Source organism: Cebidichthys violaceus, unplaced genomic scaffold (assembly GCF_023349555.1).
Source record: "Cebidichthys violaceus isolate CVI_PGR_0920_01 unplaced genomic scaffold, fCebVio1.0.p SCAF_17, whole genome shotgun sequence".
Lineage (NCBI taxonomy): Eukaryota > Metazoa > Chordata > Actinopteri > Perciformes > Stichaeidae > Cebidichthys > Cebidichthys violaceus.
In genome coordinates this window covers 13,916,144-13,935,728 of record NW_027176340.1, presented here as the reverse complement: position 1 = coordinate 13,935,728, position 19,585 = coordinate 13,916,144, and the positions used below count along the sequence as shown (strand labels likewise).

The window sequence follows — 19,585 nt, the reverse complement described above, 5'->3', positions numbered from 1 at the left end:
CCATTTAGAAAAATTAATAGTTTCATTTGAAAACCTCAATCAAAGTTTTAAACCAAAATAATGGTATTCAAAAGGTCTACAAACCTATCCATACTGTTAACTACTCTTATGGAGCACAGAGAAAAGTTCTGGTGAGCAGCCACACGAAAAACGGAGATGTGGGGAAGCAGATCCATCAAAAAGAGACAAAGACAAATTGGTTTGTAATGAAAGATTTACAAAAATGAACGGACCTCAGCAGGTCGACGCGCCGCTCGACCTGCTGAGGTCCGTTAATAAATATTGAGCAGAATGATCTCAACTGTAAACGGTGTGATCACACAGTGATGTGTTCCAGAAGACTGCCTTCTCCATCACCAAACACACATAGCAATTTCTAATGGCTGTCATTGTTGAGAACAAGTCCTTGAATTTTGAAATTGTCCAGTTTGACCCTTGAACATTTTCTGTTTCATTACATGGATTCCACAATATTTATTTGATACCAAACATTGGGAATGTTAATACAAATTATATGATTATTTGTGAATCTACAATAACCAAAAAGACGTTTGTTTCTGCATTTTGTGGATGACATTAAATTATGTGTTTTATTTGTAAAGATCGATGTCCAGCACAATCGTCCCAGAGAACCCTGGGGGCTTCTCTGATATCTGGTCACATTGTGTCAATGCTGTACTTACGAGAGAGTCCTTTCCAGCCTGCTGCCAGTGGAGCCAATGATCTCCCCCAACGTACAGAACATCTGACCCAAGAAGTCCTTTACAGAGGAGAGGAACACATAGTTAATACTACACAATACAGTCCAGCTAGAGGCAATGGATCAAAAGGGGCAATTCGGCAAAGCCCTGGGATATTGTTATGAACCAAAAATAAAAAAAAAAGAATCAGATTTACGGTGGAGTGCTTCTGCAGGAGAAAATGGCTGACTTAAACTGTTAGCTTGTCAGGGAACATGCTTTCCTGCTTCCTATGCGTGTCATTAGGGGGGATGATACCTTGTCAAGATCAGGCTTTCAGGATCTCAAGCAAACATGTAATTTTCTGGTATTGCATCTGAGCAAAGTATAAATTGCCCCCATCCAAGTGTACACATGCAGCTCAACATCAGTCCATCATTCTCATTACTGCAAAGCACTGAACAACGATTGGTGTACATTCATTTAATTGCGGAACAGTGCGACTCCCTTCATTCTTATACAAACCAGTTAAGTAGTCGTAGAAACACCGTAAAAGGTCATCAGGCATTTAATTTTTAAGGGAAATGTATTGACATGCATTATGTTTTTTTATTTATTGAATTTTCTTTTACGTATAACAAATATGTTCCTAATCATAGTCTGCGAAAGTCAGGGTAAGGTGGATATTGGGTGGTTAGTGAGTCAGTAGAGAACTTTAATCCAGGGGACTGAACAACAAGTTAGTTTGTTATGGTTTTGTTTGGTCAACCACGTGTTTAAACTGCAACCGTAATCTGATAGACGATACAATTCCCTCGAAACATAATTGAGAATGCTGTTTAGTTATATGGGAATCTAATTGGTTGGTTTAACCAAATGCTAAAACCTCAGATAACATGTTTAACGATGTCCAGCAGATAACAGGGAGTCGTGATGTTAACCTACCTTCTGTTCATCCAGATCGGTAGGCAGTAAGAAAAGGCAGACACAAGTTAAAAGAAAAGCTGAAGAGACACAATGAAAACATCTCAAGTTGACATCAAAAATATTGATTTAACATTAACGTTAATTATTGCTGTAATCAGGCACTGCATGTTGTATCTAAATCCAAACCAAGCATCAATATTGTAGGTACTCTGGCAAAGTTTGTGTTTTCTTTTGAAATCCAATTGAATTCAATTAATTGAAGTTCATTTCAATTCTGATAACTGAAAAAAATGTTTTTCAGATTAGTCAAAAAATAACTACTAGTACGTAAATAAACACTTAGTTAAATGAAATGGTCAACTAATAAATCATTACTAAAAACACAAACACATCCTAAACCAATCACTGCCCTGAAAATACATGGACACGCCCACCTCATTATCATATAGGCATTCGGAAAACTGGAAATGTGGTGAGGAAAATAGAGATGTTTGGCTGGGAAGGGAACAGATACATTATTAACTAAGACCAAAATATTGGAGTTCAACATTTTAAATGAACCAAGCTAGTAGGAAAATAGAACAATAGTAAAATACAGAGTCTAGAAATGTATTTTATCAACTGAAAATAAGTACTTTTTAACAAAAGCATTGGACGTTAAGGAAACCTGTTTCTTTTTAAACTACATTTCAATTATTCAGCTAACAGTTTTATTTATTCAGGACCTTTTTGATGAATTTTCTTTTCTTTTGTTACCATCTCTTGGTAGTTTCAGGCCTCCATACCAGTTTGCACATCATTGTGGAACATATTAATACCAATGTCTCAAAGACTGCTTACATGTTTTGAAAGGTTGGAGCTCCTCGTGTCCACATTGTACCTGCAATTAAACCAAAAAACAGCTGACTTTAGATGTTTTAACGAAAGGCAACAGAGAGTACAGCTATGAAGAATAAATGAAAAACCTCCTCTGTGTATTCTATTTGACAAGCAATAGGTAGTGGACAGCTCTCCTGGGAATACAAAGATACAAATCTTGTATGCCAATTAAATAATTAGATATGGTGTGCATAGGAGGGATGAGTCAAGGGTAATAAATAATAAATGTATGAAACTGGAGCAGCGTTGCTAAATAATGAACTCTTGAATCCAGATTGAATCCACTTCCTCTCTGTGTTGCTTCTCTTTTTTTCTTTAGGCTACTGTCTCCCCAAAGACTTCCTCTTAAATCCCGTCATCTTTGAAAAAGCATTCTATTCATGTTTGACAAAGGCAATCCACTCGTGTGTCGAATAACATTACACAGACATGGTGTAACCTTCAGCTCCTCATCTCTCGCTGGATCTCTTCCTCTCTCGTTTGCCGTCAGCATCCTTCTGAAGTCTACGGAGACGATGGAGGATGACAAAGAACTGGTATCTTTTCACCTGTTTTCTGATCTTTCTCCACTTTGGTTACAGAGCCACATATTTAACGTTACAGTAATTAACATCCTCACTCCTGCAGGAGTTCCAAGGCTGCCTAAAGTAGATGGAGCTGCAGTATATAAAGAGGTTGAGTTCTTTGTTGACTCAGAGGTGGAACAGCACAGAGTACTGTACTGAACTAGCTGCCTTGACTTTACTATGAAGATGTTCTGTGCGTCTCAGTAGCGCTCGGTTCTCAAGAGCGCAGACGGGCTTGAAGAAGATGAGCAACAACGCCTCTATGTTGTAATGTTTGTGCTGAAGCTCTGTGGACCAACTGCTCCCCTGTTAGCCAGGAGTGAGAGCAAAGCCAATATAATGAAATATCAATGTCAGACTTAAAACATTTCAACAGCAGTGTCTTCAATGTGTAGTTGGCACCAAACTTCCCCGGTTACTGAGGCGTTTTTCATACGCTCTACAGCAATGTTTGCACTTCAAAGCAAAACGATAGCTTGTAAGAGGGAATGTTGGGAGGACAGTTTCTTACGTCCCAAGCTCCTCTGCCTTGTTCTTCCTTCCCTCCTCTGTCTCTGACAACTGCCCTCCCCCATTTCCCAATATTTGTTTTTACTTCTTTTTCCCCATTTCCTATTCCTCCTCTTCTCTACCTCATCACTGTATCCTAAACATAAGAGCTTGTACTTGTATGTTTTATTAAAAAAGTACATAATTATAATTTTGTATTTGCATTTTGGACCATATCTGTCAGCTCTTCAATGCCAAATAGTTTTTTACGAAAAGTGCAAAATGTTCAATGCCAACCTGTTTTATTTGTTTTTCTATAATATCCTTACCTTGCTTCTAAAGCATGGTTAACATTTGTATTGTTTTATTTTGGCAATGCAAAGCTTGCTCACGGTTAGCACCACAGGTCGAATTGAAACATGAGATGGGACGGTGACTTTTTCAATTTTCAACTAAAACCACATCATTTAGAAGTCACAACTATACAACACGTGGAATGCAGGACGTGAAGAACGGAAAACACGTCAATTATTCTGAAGTCCACAATAAGCTCTTTAATATTTCAATATAAATGTAACTTAAAAAGTTAGATAATGTAACATTAAGCAACAAATTATGTCATACCTGCAAACTCATAAGAGGTGAAAAAGGTGGCAATCACCAAAACCTTGTCGGGGGGGTGCATGCTCCCCCAGGAGAATTTTATTTTAAATATGAGCTTTAAAATGTAGCATTCTGGTGTACTCTGAGAAGAAAATTAAGTGATAAGACATTTAACTTAAGCAAAACACTAATTTATTATTCAGTTATTAATCAGTATTTCAGCTCTTGAACCCTGTTACTGTATGGCTTAATATTAATGGACTTCTTCTGTTACTGTAAAGCTGTTAGAATTGTAGCCTATCTTTTATTTGCAATTAATATGTATTCAATCCAGTTCAATTATTTAAATTAAAATGATGATCTACTCTGGCTAAGGTAGCTGATTAAGAGTAAAATAATAGCTGTGATTTAACTGCAAGCTTCCAATCTATACACACCTCTGCATTAGCAACCCGCTGAGATGAAGGTACAGGCACCTTAATCCTCTCTCATTACTTCAGGGACTTTAACGGAGGGAAATGAAGACGGTGTAGACATCTTAACGCTGATTGGCCAAGACTCGACACGTCACATCAAAGATGTTTTATTGTGAAGATCACGACATCACCTTTTCTCACTCCAATCGGAGAAACGCTGGCTGGCCAGTAGAAAATATTGAGGTTGTTATTAGTGGAGGTTGTGTGGCTTATTAAAACTAATAAACACGTGCTACCGTATAATGATTGTCTCTGGCGTACACAATTTTAGACGTCACTTCCTTCTCTCAGCTCGGGACCGGAGGAGGTGAGCCCGAGCCTGCAGCTCTCCAGCTAGACCATTCTGGTTTTGACTGAAATATTTTGACAGCTATTGGATGGATTTCCATGAATTATGCATGTCCCCCCACATGATGTATTGACTTTACATCTAGCGTGACCCTCAGTTCAAATAATACATTTGTCAAATACTTTGGTTATATGGTTATAACCAAATACTTGCAAAACTAATGAAATACCCATTAGGTGATGAAGCTCTAAATAACATGGTGCTGAAAACAATGAGCTCAAAGCAATGAGCTCAAAAGTACTGCCTTCTTCTACTACATGTTTGCAGTGGTAGGTTAACAGGTGAAACAGTTGCTTTGAGCTCCGGTGTTTGTATAGCGTTCTGGTTCTGTTGGATGTGCTACTGTGAACTAGTGAACTTGATGTGTTGATGTTACCGGGATACTTCCCCTCCCAAGACTTAACAAATTCCTTTTTTGTTCAGGTCCATCTGGTTCTTTGTCAACTGAATCTATTTGCGCGTGTGTTTGTGACGTTAACGGGTTATTAATGAACTTCTCACCTCACAGTCTAACGTCTTCATTTGCTTCACCATTGTCTCTAAAACAGATATCTGTGTGCCAACGCACAAGGGACAGGAATTGACAAGTTTTTTTTGGTACCAGTGCCATTATCAATTCTGCTTATTGGCCTGATTCTTTATCGATTCCTGATTCATTTTCTGTGTGTCAGACAATTTGGAACAGGTTCCACTTAAGAACAGGTTCTCGATTCTCGATTCCCATTTCTACAACTACATAAGGTTGCTAATGGCAAACCTCACTGTTGAGACCTGTTATATATGTATCTTTTGTTTGAATGTGAGTTAATTTCCATGTTTTTGTGCCTGAGATGGTGCATCTCAAAGGGACTCTCCTAAAATCAAAATGTAAGGATAAATCATTTTTGTGACTGCTTTCATGACACCTCCGTAGTTCTTTTCGCCAAGTGGGAGGTATTGTTCTGGTTATAAATTATAATAAAATTATATAATTCCAACTTGGAATTAAAACTGCAGTAGGGGGTTGACATCAGTCTGTACTGTGGAAGTCCTGTAATTTGTACAACCATTCATCCCGACCTCCTAACTATGACTTTCGTGGAGTAAAAAAGAAATGTCCTGGGTTGGTATAAATATTATCGATGAACATAATCCAGGCAGCAATCATGTTTCCTCCCAAAATTATTTGGACAACAAGGTTCCTCTACCACACTCCTCACCCCTCGGTCTCGTAGCTCTGTGATGGACAGGCGAGGGTTCTGCTTGGTCGGAAAAGAGACCGATGCAACAGCGTGACGGGACTGACAACTGTGTGACGAACTGACCAACACACCCTGCATCAAGAATAGGTGGGAATGCAAGTTTTTCAGAAAACAAGTCCTGCACACAATGCCTCTTCTTCTAGCTGCGCCAGTTGAAAGTGCATAAAAATGATGGGAGTTATTTTGGAGAAAGACTACAACCACAGTGTCCACTAAAATCACTTAGACCACCTGCTGCTTTTCTCGGGTTAGTCGTGCGCCATGAGTCGAGTTATAAGAGGAGAGTAAAAGCCGGGGACTAATGGAAACACTGGAATTGAGAGGGAATGTAAAAGAGCTACCGGCTACATATACCACCAACCGTGGCTCAAAAGTGCCAAATGCAGGGCTCTCTGCCAATTAAAACAGTCACTCCACACACCCCACACACACTTTCATTATATCTATACCCTCTGTGTTTCACCACTAGTCTTCAAACTCTCCCCTCCTCCATTTCAACAGAAATCGCTCTACACTTGCTTTGTAAAAATCTCCTTCTCCGGCGCTGTCAAATTGAGTACTATGCCGAGCTTGTGTGGGATCAAATGAAATTACCACACAGTAGGATAAGCCTGTGAGTGATGGCCAAATGAGATTTGAGTGCAGAGGAGCAATAGAGTTGCAGAAGAATCTAATGACCTTGATTTACATTGCGGGCGGCAGGGGAGCTGGAGGGTTTCTCAGCACGAATGAAGGGGAACAATGATAACGGTTTATGTTTTGATACGGCGGCAGTCACCTTCATATTTTTCGCCATATCCCTCGCCATCTTTGTTTTATTATTTTTGTATGTATTTCTTTGTGTAACCCACAGTGTGGGATTTAGATTTCACGATGTAAAACTACATGATTCTTTCGTGAATTGAAATCCACATGTTTGAGCAGCACCAAATTAGAATTTGCGTGAGGGATTTGGGTTGTAGCATCCTTTGTACCAGAGACTCCTGAGATTCTGGTTTATTAAAAAAAAAACTGGATTTGGTCCTCTTCATGGTTTAACACCAACACATTCACTCAGACTCGTAAAACCCAGCACTAAGAGCTTTACAAATGTGCAGTGAAGTTATTTAGCTGATTCATATAGTCACCGTGGCGGTGATTAGTGTTATGTAAGTGTCGGCCTGTTGAAACCATCACTGTAATGAGAGGTTACATTTTTTGACGTTCTGTCACAAATTCCCCTTCATATTAGTTTGTTTTCATCCTGTCTGCTTGTTTAATTAACTCTCCTGTCATTTCAGATCCTACCATTCACACCCGATCACCTCTCATTCCCCTCACCTGGTTCTCCACACCCATCTCACCTGCAGCCCATTCCCTCATTAGCCCTCACTATTTAGGTCAATATTTAAATCATGCATTACACATAAAAGAATGATCCAAATTAGCATATTAATTTAACACTGGTGGATCTGTACTCTGACCAGAGACCAGGTATCGGTATCGGGACCGGATAGTTTGATTTAAACACAGCAACTTGAAAGTGCTTTAAAATACATTAGACACAAAAACATGGGAAAATAGGGTTCAGGTTGAAAAACACCAAAGTTACCCTTTAATCATTGTCATCAGCATCAGATGGGCCAGGGTCATGTAAGGAACAAGCAGCCCTTTTTCCTTAAATACTATTTTAGTATATTCAAACCTGAGGACAGGAAACTGTAAGTGCTCAAGTCTAATATTAGCTGAGGCTGGACTGTCATAACTAATCACTGAATAACACCAGAACAATGTTTTCATTGGTTTATGACAATACATGAGTCACTTCATTACATGTTAGGACTACGTGTTGATTATTTCACAATGTACTGATGTGATTGTGCGAAAAGGGCAATTTAAATAAGAATATATATACACACACACACACACACACACACACACACACACACACACACACACAGTCGATGTGGCCTGGTGAAAATGACAAAATATGGCTGGATATGGTTCAAGCTCTGTAAATCATAATTCAAAAGACTGTTCATTTACTGAAGCCACAACTTGGTTCTGATTCTAGGTACAATGGGCAGTTGTGGAACTTTTTATGTGTGCGGATCAAATGTGCCACCTACTTTGATGTGACCATCAGAACCAAATGAATTATATCTTTCTTCTGTGTTAATGATGGGCTTGAGTTTTGCTTCTTGTATCTGTCCTTTTCTGCTTGACATCCTCCCATGTACATTTTATTGATATTTATCATTTTGTCATTTGGACTGTCCATACTGTTACTCTATCATGATGCTTATTCTGTACACACTATTTCCTGTCTGTCCACCCAGGAAGATGGATCTTTCCTCAGTTACTCTTCCTAAGGTTTCTTCCATTTCCCCACTTAAAGTTTTAACTTAGAGTTTTTCCTTATCCAAAGTGACGGTCAAAGTACGGAGGGTGTTATACGCTGTACAGATTGTGAAGCCTTTTGGGGCAAATTTGTGATATTGGGTTAGATAAATGAAGTTGATTTAACTTGAGAAAGGACACTAATGGCGGGACCCATTTAATTGCTTCATTACAGAGACTCATTAGTCTTTAGTGCCATTTTAAATGTTCTGAGACGATGGACAGCATGCAAAAATCAAACTACTTCATTTGTTTCACTTCATGAATTCTTACCGTGTGTGGTGCACTTCTCGCCATGTTTGGCTAAACTTTGTATATGTTTGCATTACGCTGCACATCAGCAGGTTTCAGGACTGTAAAGTCTTATGGATTCATTTACAAGCTGTGTATCAAAATATGAGGGTGGGCACGATGTGATTCACACATTCAGTTTGCATCATAAATGAGCCCCTCTCTTATTCACAGTCCGGGCCTGAGAACGCCAGACAGCGGTGAACATATAAAAACCTAATTACACACCACTGCATGCTGTGTTAAATTAAGGGTGCAGAAACAAGATGTAGAACGGCCTTAATTACATATTTCTACCCTAACCAATGATTGCAACACCTGTGCTCTCAGTGTGATGGCATTTAAGCTGTTAGTACACATGGCTAGGTTTTTGTTCTTTAAGTATTTGTTTGGCTCTACAGTGGACTGGTCTGCTGGGTCTTTGATGAGCACACACTGTTACAGATTCAAGGGCTGAGGCAGCTTCCTTTCTCCATAATGATGCACTCAGAAACCCGTCAGATACTGTTGTATCAACTCTCTCTGAATACAATTATCATCTGCTGTTCTCCTGGTCCCTTCCGATAGCTCGTTGGGATTCTAGGACTTTATTGAAGACCTTTGAACCTGTAACATTATTGCGTTAAACCCCATCACTAAGGTATTTGGTCTCATTGACAAAGGACACACTGTGGGCCTAACTAACTCAAATATATTTCTGCTTATGGGGCGACTGTAGCTCAATTGTAGAGTGGGTTGTCCTTCATAAAGGAGATTGGGGGTTTTGATCCCCGGGTCAGCTAGTCCATGTCGATGTGTCCTTGGGCCATGACACTTAACCCCAATTTGCTCCTGTAGGAGCAACTTACCATTTAAAGAAAAATGCTGACTATACTCAAAGGGTAACAGCAGAAAATTTCAACCCTAACCCTATTTTCCCATGTTTTTGTGTCTAAGTGACTAATGGGGACAACCGTTTTTGAAATTCTTTTTTGAAAAAAAACGCTGCCACTGATTCAAAATACAGAACCTCAACGTTGCCTGGCGACAGGCATAGTGGCAACCTCTTGCTGCACCTTCACTGCCAACAAATCCCACAAAAAAAGACCAAAACATGCAATGAATCTAATTACGAACTATTGAATGTGTATCAAAGCCTGATATATCGCCTTCCTCTGTGCCATAAAGCACCATTGTTGTTCAAAGACTATTAAAAACACATCCATGAGCCACACTGTTGCACTGGGTGGCATCATGTTCCTTTATTACCATGAACACACACACACACTTTAGTTTATTTTGACTCAAGCCCACACACACCAAATACTCACCAGAGCAGCTTTAATCCGCCACTGAAAATAATTTCCAACAATTGCAAATTTCCTCCTGTCTAAGTACCATTTGATAAAAACTACAGTGACCAGCTGTTGGAGATAATCACAGTCTTTTCTGTTGTTAAAGATGTATGTCTTGAATGCAATAGCAGACTTATAACTACAAGCTAAATCTGGCATTCAGACAATATGTTTCTGAACAAAAGATCACAGTGACAATACTTAATTTGCTATATTGCTTGTCAAGATCAGGTCAGTCCATTCATCTCCCATTCCTTATGGAGACAATACATCACTTTGCTCTACATCTATCCATCTGTTGTGATTCAGTGTGCTAAAAATAACCTGTGTTGAGAGGTGGGAGTTTAATAATGTATTCCCTCTACAAAGATGCTCCCTTTTATTGGAATCCCCTCTCATGACCCCATATCAGGGAGACCACAGCACCCTCCTGGTGGAATCCGTATCTGGGCCATGCTGGAAATATTTATTCCTGTTTCAGAGACACTGTTTTTTTACCATTCTTGTTGTGAGGCTGTATCTACAACAACAGATATTAGTGCTAAAAGATGGAGAAGTGACTAACAAAAAGGATATTTCATCATCATATTATTGACAAAGAACATGTTATAAGGTCATGAAATTATTCCACGAGTCAGGTAGTCATTACTATGAATGTTAATAACGCCAGATGTGTCGCTTTCATCCAAGGCGCTGGGGAGCCTGTCTTTACTATAAGCAACTAAAACCCACAAGACAGCAATGATAAGGGATCAGGGATCTCTAAAAGTTAGATTTGCTACCTTTTTCTGAAAAAAACGTAGTCCATTTTGTGAGCAGCAGCCCAGATAAAATGAATCTTCACTGATGTGGAAACAACATACTGTATGTACTGTCAATACATGTTTGCATTAAATGTTGGGATGAAGATTAACTGAGCAGGTTGCCTTTATCGCTCCTGAGCTTTTCACCACCTGCATTTCCCAAATAATCATTGCTGCTGTAGAGCCAACTTGCAACATATGCTCGTACTAAAAAAGACACTAAATAATTAAAGTCACACTAAATTCTTTCGTGAAGAGATGAGGGTGGGCCTTTTTAATTTTTGGGAATTTGAGATTGGGGACATTTTAGGCGGTCCTTCTCACTGATGCAGTGACTTGGGATGTGTTTAAGTGCTCTCTGGGTAAGTTCTTATCTAATTCATAAAAATGCTGAAGGCCGAGAAGCAGCATTTGAACCATTATTTGCATTATTATTTTCTTTCATTTGTGATTCAAACACCTCATATTTACTTAAATTGTTCTGCAGAAAATGTGCATAAATTGTTTGAAAAAGTTTTCATCGAGGATAAATATGTTTTTTGTATTTTAGCAGCTTTAAATGATTAATCAACGATCCATCCTCAACATTCGGTACAAACCGTTTCACACTTTGTGGAACTCCATTAGTAATTCACGGACAATGTTCATTACTTAAGTCCAATGTTTTCTGCAAAATTGGCATAAAGCCCCAGTAAACAATTGATTTGATGAATGAATGCTTTCCTCCTCACTCAAGTGAAAACACAGAAGATAAAAACAAAGCATGCAATCAGTGGGAGTTCTGCACCACAACGGTAACAAAAGATTTGCCTTTGGATTCAGGAAGCACCAAAACCAGTGATGCACAACCCTTGATAGGGAGTGTGCGTATAAGAGTGTGTGTGTGTGTGTGTGTGTGTGTGTGTGTGTGTGTGTGTGTGTGTGTGTGTGTGTGTGTGTGTGTGTGTGTGTGTGTTGCCATTGTGTCTGTACTACTTAATAATTCAGCATTAATGATTTACTTTGTCAGAAGATTAGGACGGGTCCCAGAGGAGTAAGCTTTAAGCTCGATCCTCAATGCAATGAAAAACTTCCACTAACTTATTGACTAGATTGACTCTCATGCAGGCGGAATAAGAACAAATGATGATATGTCATTTCTAGCCCATTCTTTTTCTTCTAATTCAATTTGAACAGCTCTGAGAACATTGCAGCCTTATTTTAAATGAATATTTACAGTCTTGTCACTCTACAAGTTGGGCTTTGCCTTCGTCTCACTGCAGCCCAAAATCTACGATAGTGACACAGAATAAAGTTCAAAGGCGTTTACGCTCAATGCGCAGTTCGTTGCATTATTCTCCAAAACAACGAAACGAGGGCGTTCAAACAAAACGAACTGTGAAGAATCAAAAAGACAACTGTAAACTCATATCTCATATTCATGGACTACTTTGCTGTCTTTGTACAAGTCCTGTAAAGACAGAAATCAAGTATTACACGCATTATAAATAAAAGAAGGTTTAATATCCTGTAAACAATTTGATTTGGCCGCAAAATGTTCACTCAGATGAAGATTTTTAAGACCTCCTGTTTCGAAAACATTTAAAAATGAATTGGCCTCCTTAGTATAATCCCTAGAAATGTAAATGGTTCTTTTGAAAGTAAATAGTTTGTGACAGTCACGTCTGAAAAACTCTGATCGCGCGCCAAGTTACAAAAATTCAGAGGTGCACGTCCAAGCGCTGCGACCACTTGCGGAGCCATTAAGCACCACGCGTCTGAAGAGATTACGTCATTTCCTTGTGCGTGTGCCTCACACCGGCTTCACTACGGCGAGTATACCTACTGCAGAAAAATGAGTTCCATCACCTTTCCAGCATCTTGGCATTGACCAAAGTATCAATTCAAAGTTCACCAAAGTTGAACTTGACATGAAAAAGTTGTGCAGATTTACTTTCTCCCTGCCAGCAAATCCACTCAGTGACTCAATTTGCAGTGGAGTCTCTGACATGTATGAATTATGGAAGGTGTACTATTACAAGCACTGCAGAATACTGTATTTATCAGATAAGTGAATTGACAACAAAATTCTGTTGACGTGAAAATGTCGTGATGTGGATCCAAAGATCTCACACAGCATTGGTTAATTTGTTATACCTGCTTAACCAGGCACGACTCACAGCAGTAATGTAATTGTTTGGTCGGTGTCTGTCCGTTTAAAATGACCAGGCTGTCTCATTATTATTCCATTAAACAATGAGGATGGCAGTATTATATATTTTTCTTATTGTCAACAAATCCAATAAAAACACCCAAAACCATCAATGTGTGGTTGAGTCCAGTCACTACTCATTACTCTCTGTCTTCCATATGTCTACATTTGGAAACGGAAGGTCAATATATGGTTTCATGGGGAGATGTCCTCGGGCTCCATTTATGTTAGATAGATAGATAGATAGATAGATAGATAGATAGATAGATAGATAGATAGATAGATAGATAGATAGATAGATAGATAGATAGATAGACTTTATTTCAGGGTCCAGAGAGACAAATACATAAAATTACATACACAAACAGTAAAAGTACATAGGCCTAGCAATGCCTTACAAAGAGACAGCTGTACCAATGTCGCCACAGCTGGGACTGGTAGCGTGTGCTACTAAGCCTTATGTTGGTTAAAACAACTATGATCTCATTTTCAGAGTCATTAAGTCGACAAATTAATTTATACATGAGATTTCTTAAAACAGCTTGGAAAGTATTGATTCGTGCAGCCACAAACATTTTGCTAGCACTACTCCATCTCGGTCTCTTTAGCAGTATTCTCATGGCGTCATTATAGGCTACTTGAAGTCTCTGCAAGCTCTTTTTTTTGTAGTTTGACCACAAGTGTGCAGTGTAGAGTGGTGTACAATATGCTCTGAACAGAGACATCTTCACTTTATCTGTACACATACCAAACTTGCGTGAGAGACTGTTTGCTTGTGCATACATCATACGACATTGCCTAGAAATGTCCTTATCATCGGTCATGTGTTCTGTTATAAAATGACCAAGATATTTTACTTCATCACAGACACCAACATTTTTGTCAGACAATTTGAAGTCAGGGGTGTTTAAACATTTGTCCTCTTTGGTTTGACAGATCAAGATAGCACTCTTACTGGCATTGTATTTGATGTCATGTTTGACACCATACACAGTACATATAGTAAGGAGCTGTTGAAGACCAGCTAGACTAAAAATCACCAGATCATCTGCGTACATGATATGGTTAACCAGAGTATTTCCAATCATGCACCCAGTATTACAGGCTTTCAGTTGCTTGGACAAATCATCAATACATAGATTAAAAAGAATTGGGGACAAAATTCCCCCTTGTCGGACACCATTGCTAACCCCAAATGGGGCTGAGACACTTTTACCCCATTTTACTTGTTGTGAATGGATGAAAATCTGATCCTGGCTTTACTGTTTTGTCCACCTCAGCGCTGCTCTCCTTCACCCAGGCTACAGAGTGAGCATTTCACCGCACATGTGAGTGTAAAGCACAGGTGCTAGTGCCTCTGAAATTCTGACATCCAAGATGGTAAATAACATGGATTTTCAAAACAAGACAGTTTCTGTCCCTTTCTTGCTCAGGTCTCACTCATTGTCGTTAAAATGACAACAAGATTGTGTCGGCTGTCACAGATTAATGCAGGTCAAATTTAAACTTGTTTGTTGTCGTCTATACTCAAAGATTCACTCCACGCTGTTACACCACTGTCCATCTCTAGCTGATCTCATCAAGTCATCTTCAGGAGTCAAATCCTCCCAGTTCAACTTTCATTTAAATCAATTATTAATGGGATTTCTTTGCTAAATACATTATAATTGTAAAATTTCTCATAGAAAAAAAATTCTTGTGACAATTCACTATTTGATTTGGTTATTCTTGAGTCTATAAAGCAGTAGGGCATATGATCAGTATTACAGAGGCGAGATGAATCTTTAACTCACGGAAAATACAGGAATTCAATATCTCACTTTACCTTTTTTACTTCCCTTTTTTAAATCTTTTTACTCATAGTATGAATCATTGTCATGCCAAAATAAGAGGAGGCTTGATTGTAGAAGACGATTAGTGCTGCTGCTAAATAAAAAATCCCCCCAAACGCAATAAACTTTACTTCATCTTAACTTTAAGCAGCCAGAGTCGGGGATTAGCCAGGATTAAAGATGGAACACCCCGAGATATTGCATGTCAAGGGTGAATGAAAACACAATTCCTGGCATTCACTCCTAGTATCTTCACGACTGTTTTGGAAGAAGGAAATAACGGGAGGAACAGGCCAACCAGCTTTGTGACAAATCTTCTTTATTTTTTTATATATAAGTCCTGTACGGTGGATCTAATTTATGAAAAGTGGTTCATTACAAAAAGTAACTGATGAATATTTAGAAAAATAAATCATACATATTTTGGATAAATACACTATACATATATATTGTATCTTATAGCTTTAAGGTGTTACAATTGAGAACAGAATTTGGTGTGGTAAGAAAGTAAAAAGTGAAATTATATTTTTGCCATATTGGCCATCTCCTATGTTAATTTTTTACAAGGAAAAGTCATAAACCAAAAGTCAATATATAGCTGATTTTGTTGCTTATTAACCGGTTAATAATCCTTTAGACCACCATCTGTGTCGATCACTAATCAACATTTGAAGTTCTGACAAAAAATATAAATTCAGACTGCAGCTTCTCTTGTTATTGGCTGAGGATCGGGATTGGCCAGATCAATGCCGTCGCAGAGTGTTGTTAATGTGTACAGTTATTGACCATACACTGGTGCTCGGAGAGGTGAAGAGCAGCTCTAATCAATCGGAGGCTCCATGGCCTCTTCCAGTACCTGACCCCATGCTGGGTCTCTCCTCTGAACCCCCTGTTGGGACTTCGATCCCCTCCATGGAAGAATGGAGGAGGCAAAAGTTTACGTTTTCCCTTCCTGTCTGCCTCCTCTGTTAGTGACTTCACATTAAGAGTTGCTGATGTAGAAACTACAAAGAAGCTATGCAGCTATTCAGACAGCAGAGCTCATTGCGCTCCTTTGAATTATCTTCATAAATACTTACATAAACATCTTTTTAGACTTTTAAGCTTTGAACCAAACAAAACAACTTTGAAATGCATGGAGCTCTTGACAATAGATTCAGAGGGAAAATAGATTATGAGACAATAAAAAGATAATAAAAGGCTGCATAAATACTGTGTTTTAATGAATGCCACTGTCACTGTTGGTTCATCAGCAAGACATTTCAAAACGGTAAAAGAGGATTAACCAGTGGTGGATGGGTTGACCACTACTAAAAAAACATCTCAGCAGTGGTTCAGAATTCAGAATTCTGCCTCCAGACCAGGGCTGCTTCTTGAAAACTAAAACTGAAACCAAAAAGATAATTGTGTGGAGTATCTATCCAATACTGTGAATCCAACGGAGATGGAGACTTGCTGGAGCAGTCGGGGTTTAATCACCTTGCTCAAGGGCAGTGTGGTAATGATGGAGGAGCAAGCTGTGATCCTTTATTTCACCCACAAAACATTTAGACACTGGATTTGACCAAAACCGATAAATTTAAGAAGATGCTGACTTTAGCAGGGCTAACCACACACCACACCATTGGAAAAGAAACGCCTCCCACAAGTGTCTACTACAAAGGCTTTTTAAGATCAGAAAGAGGGCGTGGCTTACTATAAAGGGCAGGGCTAACCACCCACCCCACCATTGAAACAGGAAGTCTCTGCTGAGTGCAATGACGCCTCCCACAAGAGTGCAAGACAGACGCTTGGGCCTGGTACGGGAATCCTTCAAGTGATCAGGCTTTTTTGTTATAGGCCACTCTAATTGGCCAGACCCCCTTTTTGCCAATCAGCATGAACTACACCCACACTTGACCTGCATGCCAAATATCATCCTCCTGGGGCTAAATGGTGGCCACAAAAGGAGGGTGACTGTGCCTAAGTGGAGAGCAGGGTCATCCTTCAATCAGAGGATCGGCGGTTCGATCCCTGGCTCTGCTAGTCGCATGTCGATGTGTCCTTGAGCAAGACACTTCTAAAAAGCCTCAAGCATCCTGTTTAATAGGCTACATACATTTACTGATGGATGACATTCCTATTTTTAAAGGTGGAGACCAAAGTTTTAGGAAAGCTGCATGGCACTAGAATGTCCAAGTGAGAACATTTTTTTACAAAATGTAAATAGCTGAAGGCTGTCATTTTACAGTGGCAATGTCATCTCATCTCATCTTCAACTGCTTATCCGGGATCGGGTCGCGGGGGCAACAGCTCCAGCAGGGGATATAGTCCCTCCACCTGGTCCTAGGCCTCCCTCGGGGTCTCCTCCCAGCTGGTCATGCCTGGAACACCTCCCTAGGGAGGCGCCCAGGTGGCATTCTTACCAGATGCCCGAACCACCTCAACTGGCTCCTTTCCACGCAAAGGAGCAGCGGCTCTACTCCGAGTCCCTCACGGATGACCGAACTTCTCACCCTATCTCTAAGGGAGATGCCAGCCACCCTCCTGAGGAAACCCATTTCGGCCGTGTGTACCCGTGATCTAATTCTTTCGGTCATGACCCAGTTTACATGACCATAGGTGAGGGTAGGAACGAAGATTGCCCGGTAGATAGAGAGCTTTGCCTTTCGGCTCAGCTCTCTTTTTGTCACAACGGTGCAGTAAAGCGACTGCAATACCGCCCCAGCTGCTCCGATTCTCCGGCCAATCTCACGTTCCATTGTTCCCTCACTTGCGAATGTGAAATGTGGCAATGTTAAAAGATTAAATGGAGCAATTTTTATGATTTTTAAGGAATAGTTTTCCAATATTGTCTATATTTTCTGTTTTTTGGGGATTCTCCAATGGAAACCCAAAGAGATAAAGACATTTGTAACATAGTGTTTGATACTGCTCATTTATTATCTAACATTTTCATTAGAGTCATACAGTCAAACATCTTTTTATGGTAATCAGTTTTGACTGGAGGCTTCCAGACCTAGTGGGTATGAGTCAGCAGACCTAAATAAGAGGATGCTTGATTGAAGTCATTCCCTGGTATAACAAAGGAAACAGACAGCAGTGCTGTAGAGGGAAAAGGCGGCGATGTTCCTACTTACACATCAAAGCGAAGGTTCTGCTTCTCTTCAAAGAAGAAATCGAGGACAAACTTCCTCACGAAGTCGGGGTTCAGCGTGTTATCGATCACTTCTGTCCGACCAAACTGGTGGAAAGACGAGAGAGACAGAGAGGGGGAGAGGGGGAGAGGGGGAGAGGGGGAGAAAGTCAACATCATACCGATCAATTTGTTGAGAGGGGAAAAGCAACAAACACTGTAGGAGGGTAACTCCTACTGTTCTGCTGCTTCTTTCGCAGATTTGTAAGTTCTCAACCAGAAAACATTGGAGAGAAAGTGACACACTAAAAAGAAGTCCTAACCTGATTAAGTTCCTGCTCAAACTTACTTGGATACAAATGACCCAGTTACATTAATTCTCTATGTGTTGCTGTGAATGTAAATGACTCTGATTTATTTTGTTTTGAAAGCTCCATAAAGGCTATCAAAGGCAGGGAGATCTATTTACATAATCAATTTAGATTTGGTACTGGGACAATCTACAAAACAAACTGGTACTGGGTCAAAGTACAAAACAAACGTATGGAATAAACTACAAAACAAAGTCATTCCTCTGAGAAACTTTAGATTTCTACTTGCCAACATTTGTAATCATTTGTTTGACTGTTAGTTAGTGTGTGTGTGTGTGTGTGTGTGTGTGTGTGTGTGTGTGTGTGTGTGTGTGTGTGTGTGTGTCAGAAGTCTGACATTGTACATGTGTAATGTGTCCTTAGGTCCGTAAAAGAGACCCTGATCTTAATGCAACCTCCTGAATAAATAAAGCTCAACTTACTACTTCTGGACTATGAAACTGTTCAACATATCCTCATACGAAGGTCCGTGTATCTTAAGTTAAAAGATAAACAATCAGTGCGCCTGTAGTGCAGAACCTGTTTAGGGAAGAAAGTGCCCCTCGAGGCAGTATTTTAAACTGAATTTACCCATGGCTAAAAAAAAGGTAACTAATAGATATCACCATGAAACAATCCCAGTTGATTACTCACATTAAGACAATAATGTTTTGTATTAAAAGTTCAAGAAAAATCTCAACATTGAACAGTGCATGAAAAATATTACATTCTATATTGCTAGCATCCTGACAATAGGACAGTCATTTCCTAATGTATCCTGTAACACTGTGATGAACACGGAAAACATCCTCACATCAGTGACTCTCCTGTTGATAGCTGTACAATCACACACTCATTCCCCCACTCACAAGACAATCCTATCAAGCTCTCTGGCAGGTGACAGTGATGAGCTATTGATCTGACAGGTTCCTATAACGCCCCGCCACCTCTGTTTTCTGCTCCCCTCTGTCAGTCAGACGAGAGAATCTTCTTCATCATCGGCTTTTAATCTCTTTGGGTGGATTTCGGTTAGAGGTCTTAACGTCAGCGGCTACTGAAGCCGTCAGAGGTATGAGTTTC

The 19,585-nt window shown here is 39.7% G+C and overlaps 1 protein-coding gene across 1 annotated transcript in view; it reads right to left on the bottom strand.

Moving 5' to 3' along the window:
* LOC137874052 (copine-9-like) overlaps positions 1-19,585 on the bottom strand; it is a 237,599-nt gene that overhangs the window by 171,585 nt on the left and 46,429 nt on the right. Inside the window, exons 4-6 of the mRNA XM_068712676.1 lie at positions 18,160-18,263; positions 2,448-2,487; positions 684-763 (exon numbers count right to left, since the gene is read on the bottom strand). Coding sequence (XP_068568777.1) covers positions 684-763; positions 2,448-2,487; positions 18,160-18,263 — 224 coding nt within the window. The remainder of the gene's footprint in view (positions 1-683; positions 764-2,447; positions 2,488-18,159; positions 18,264-19,585) is intronic.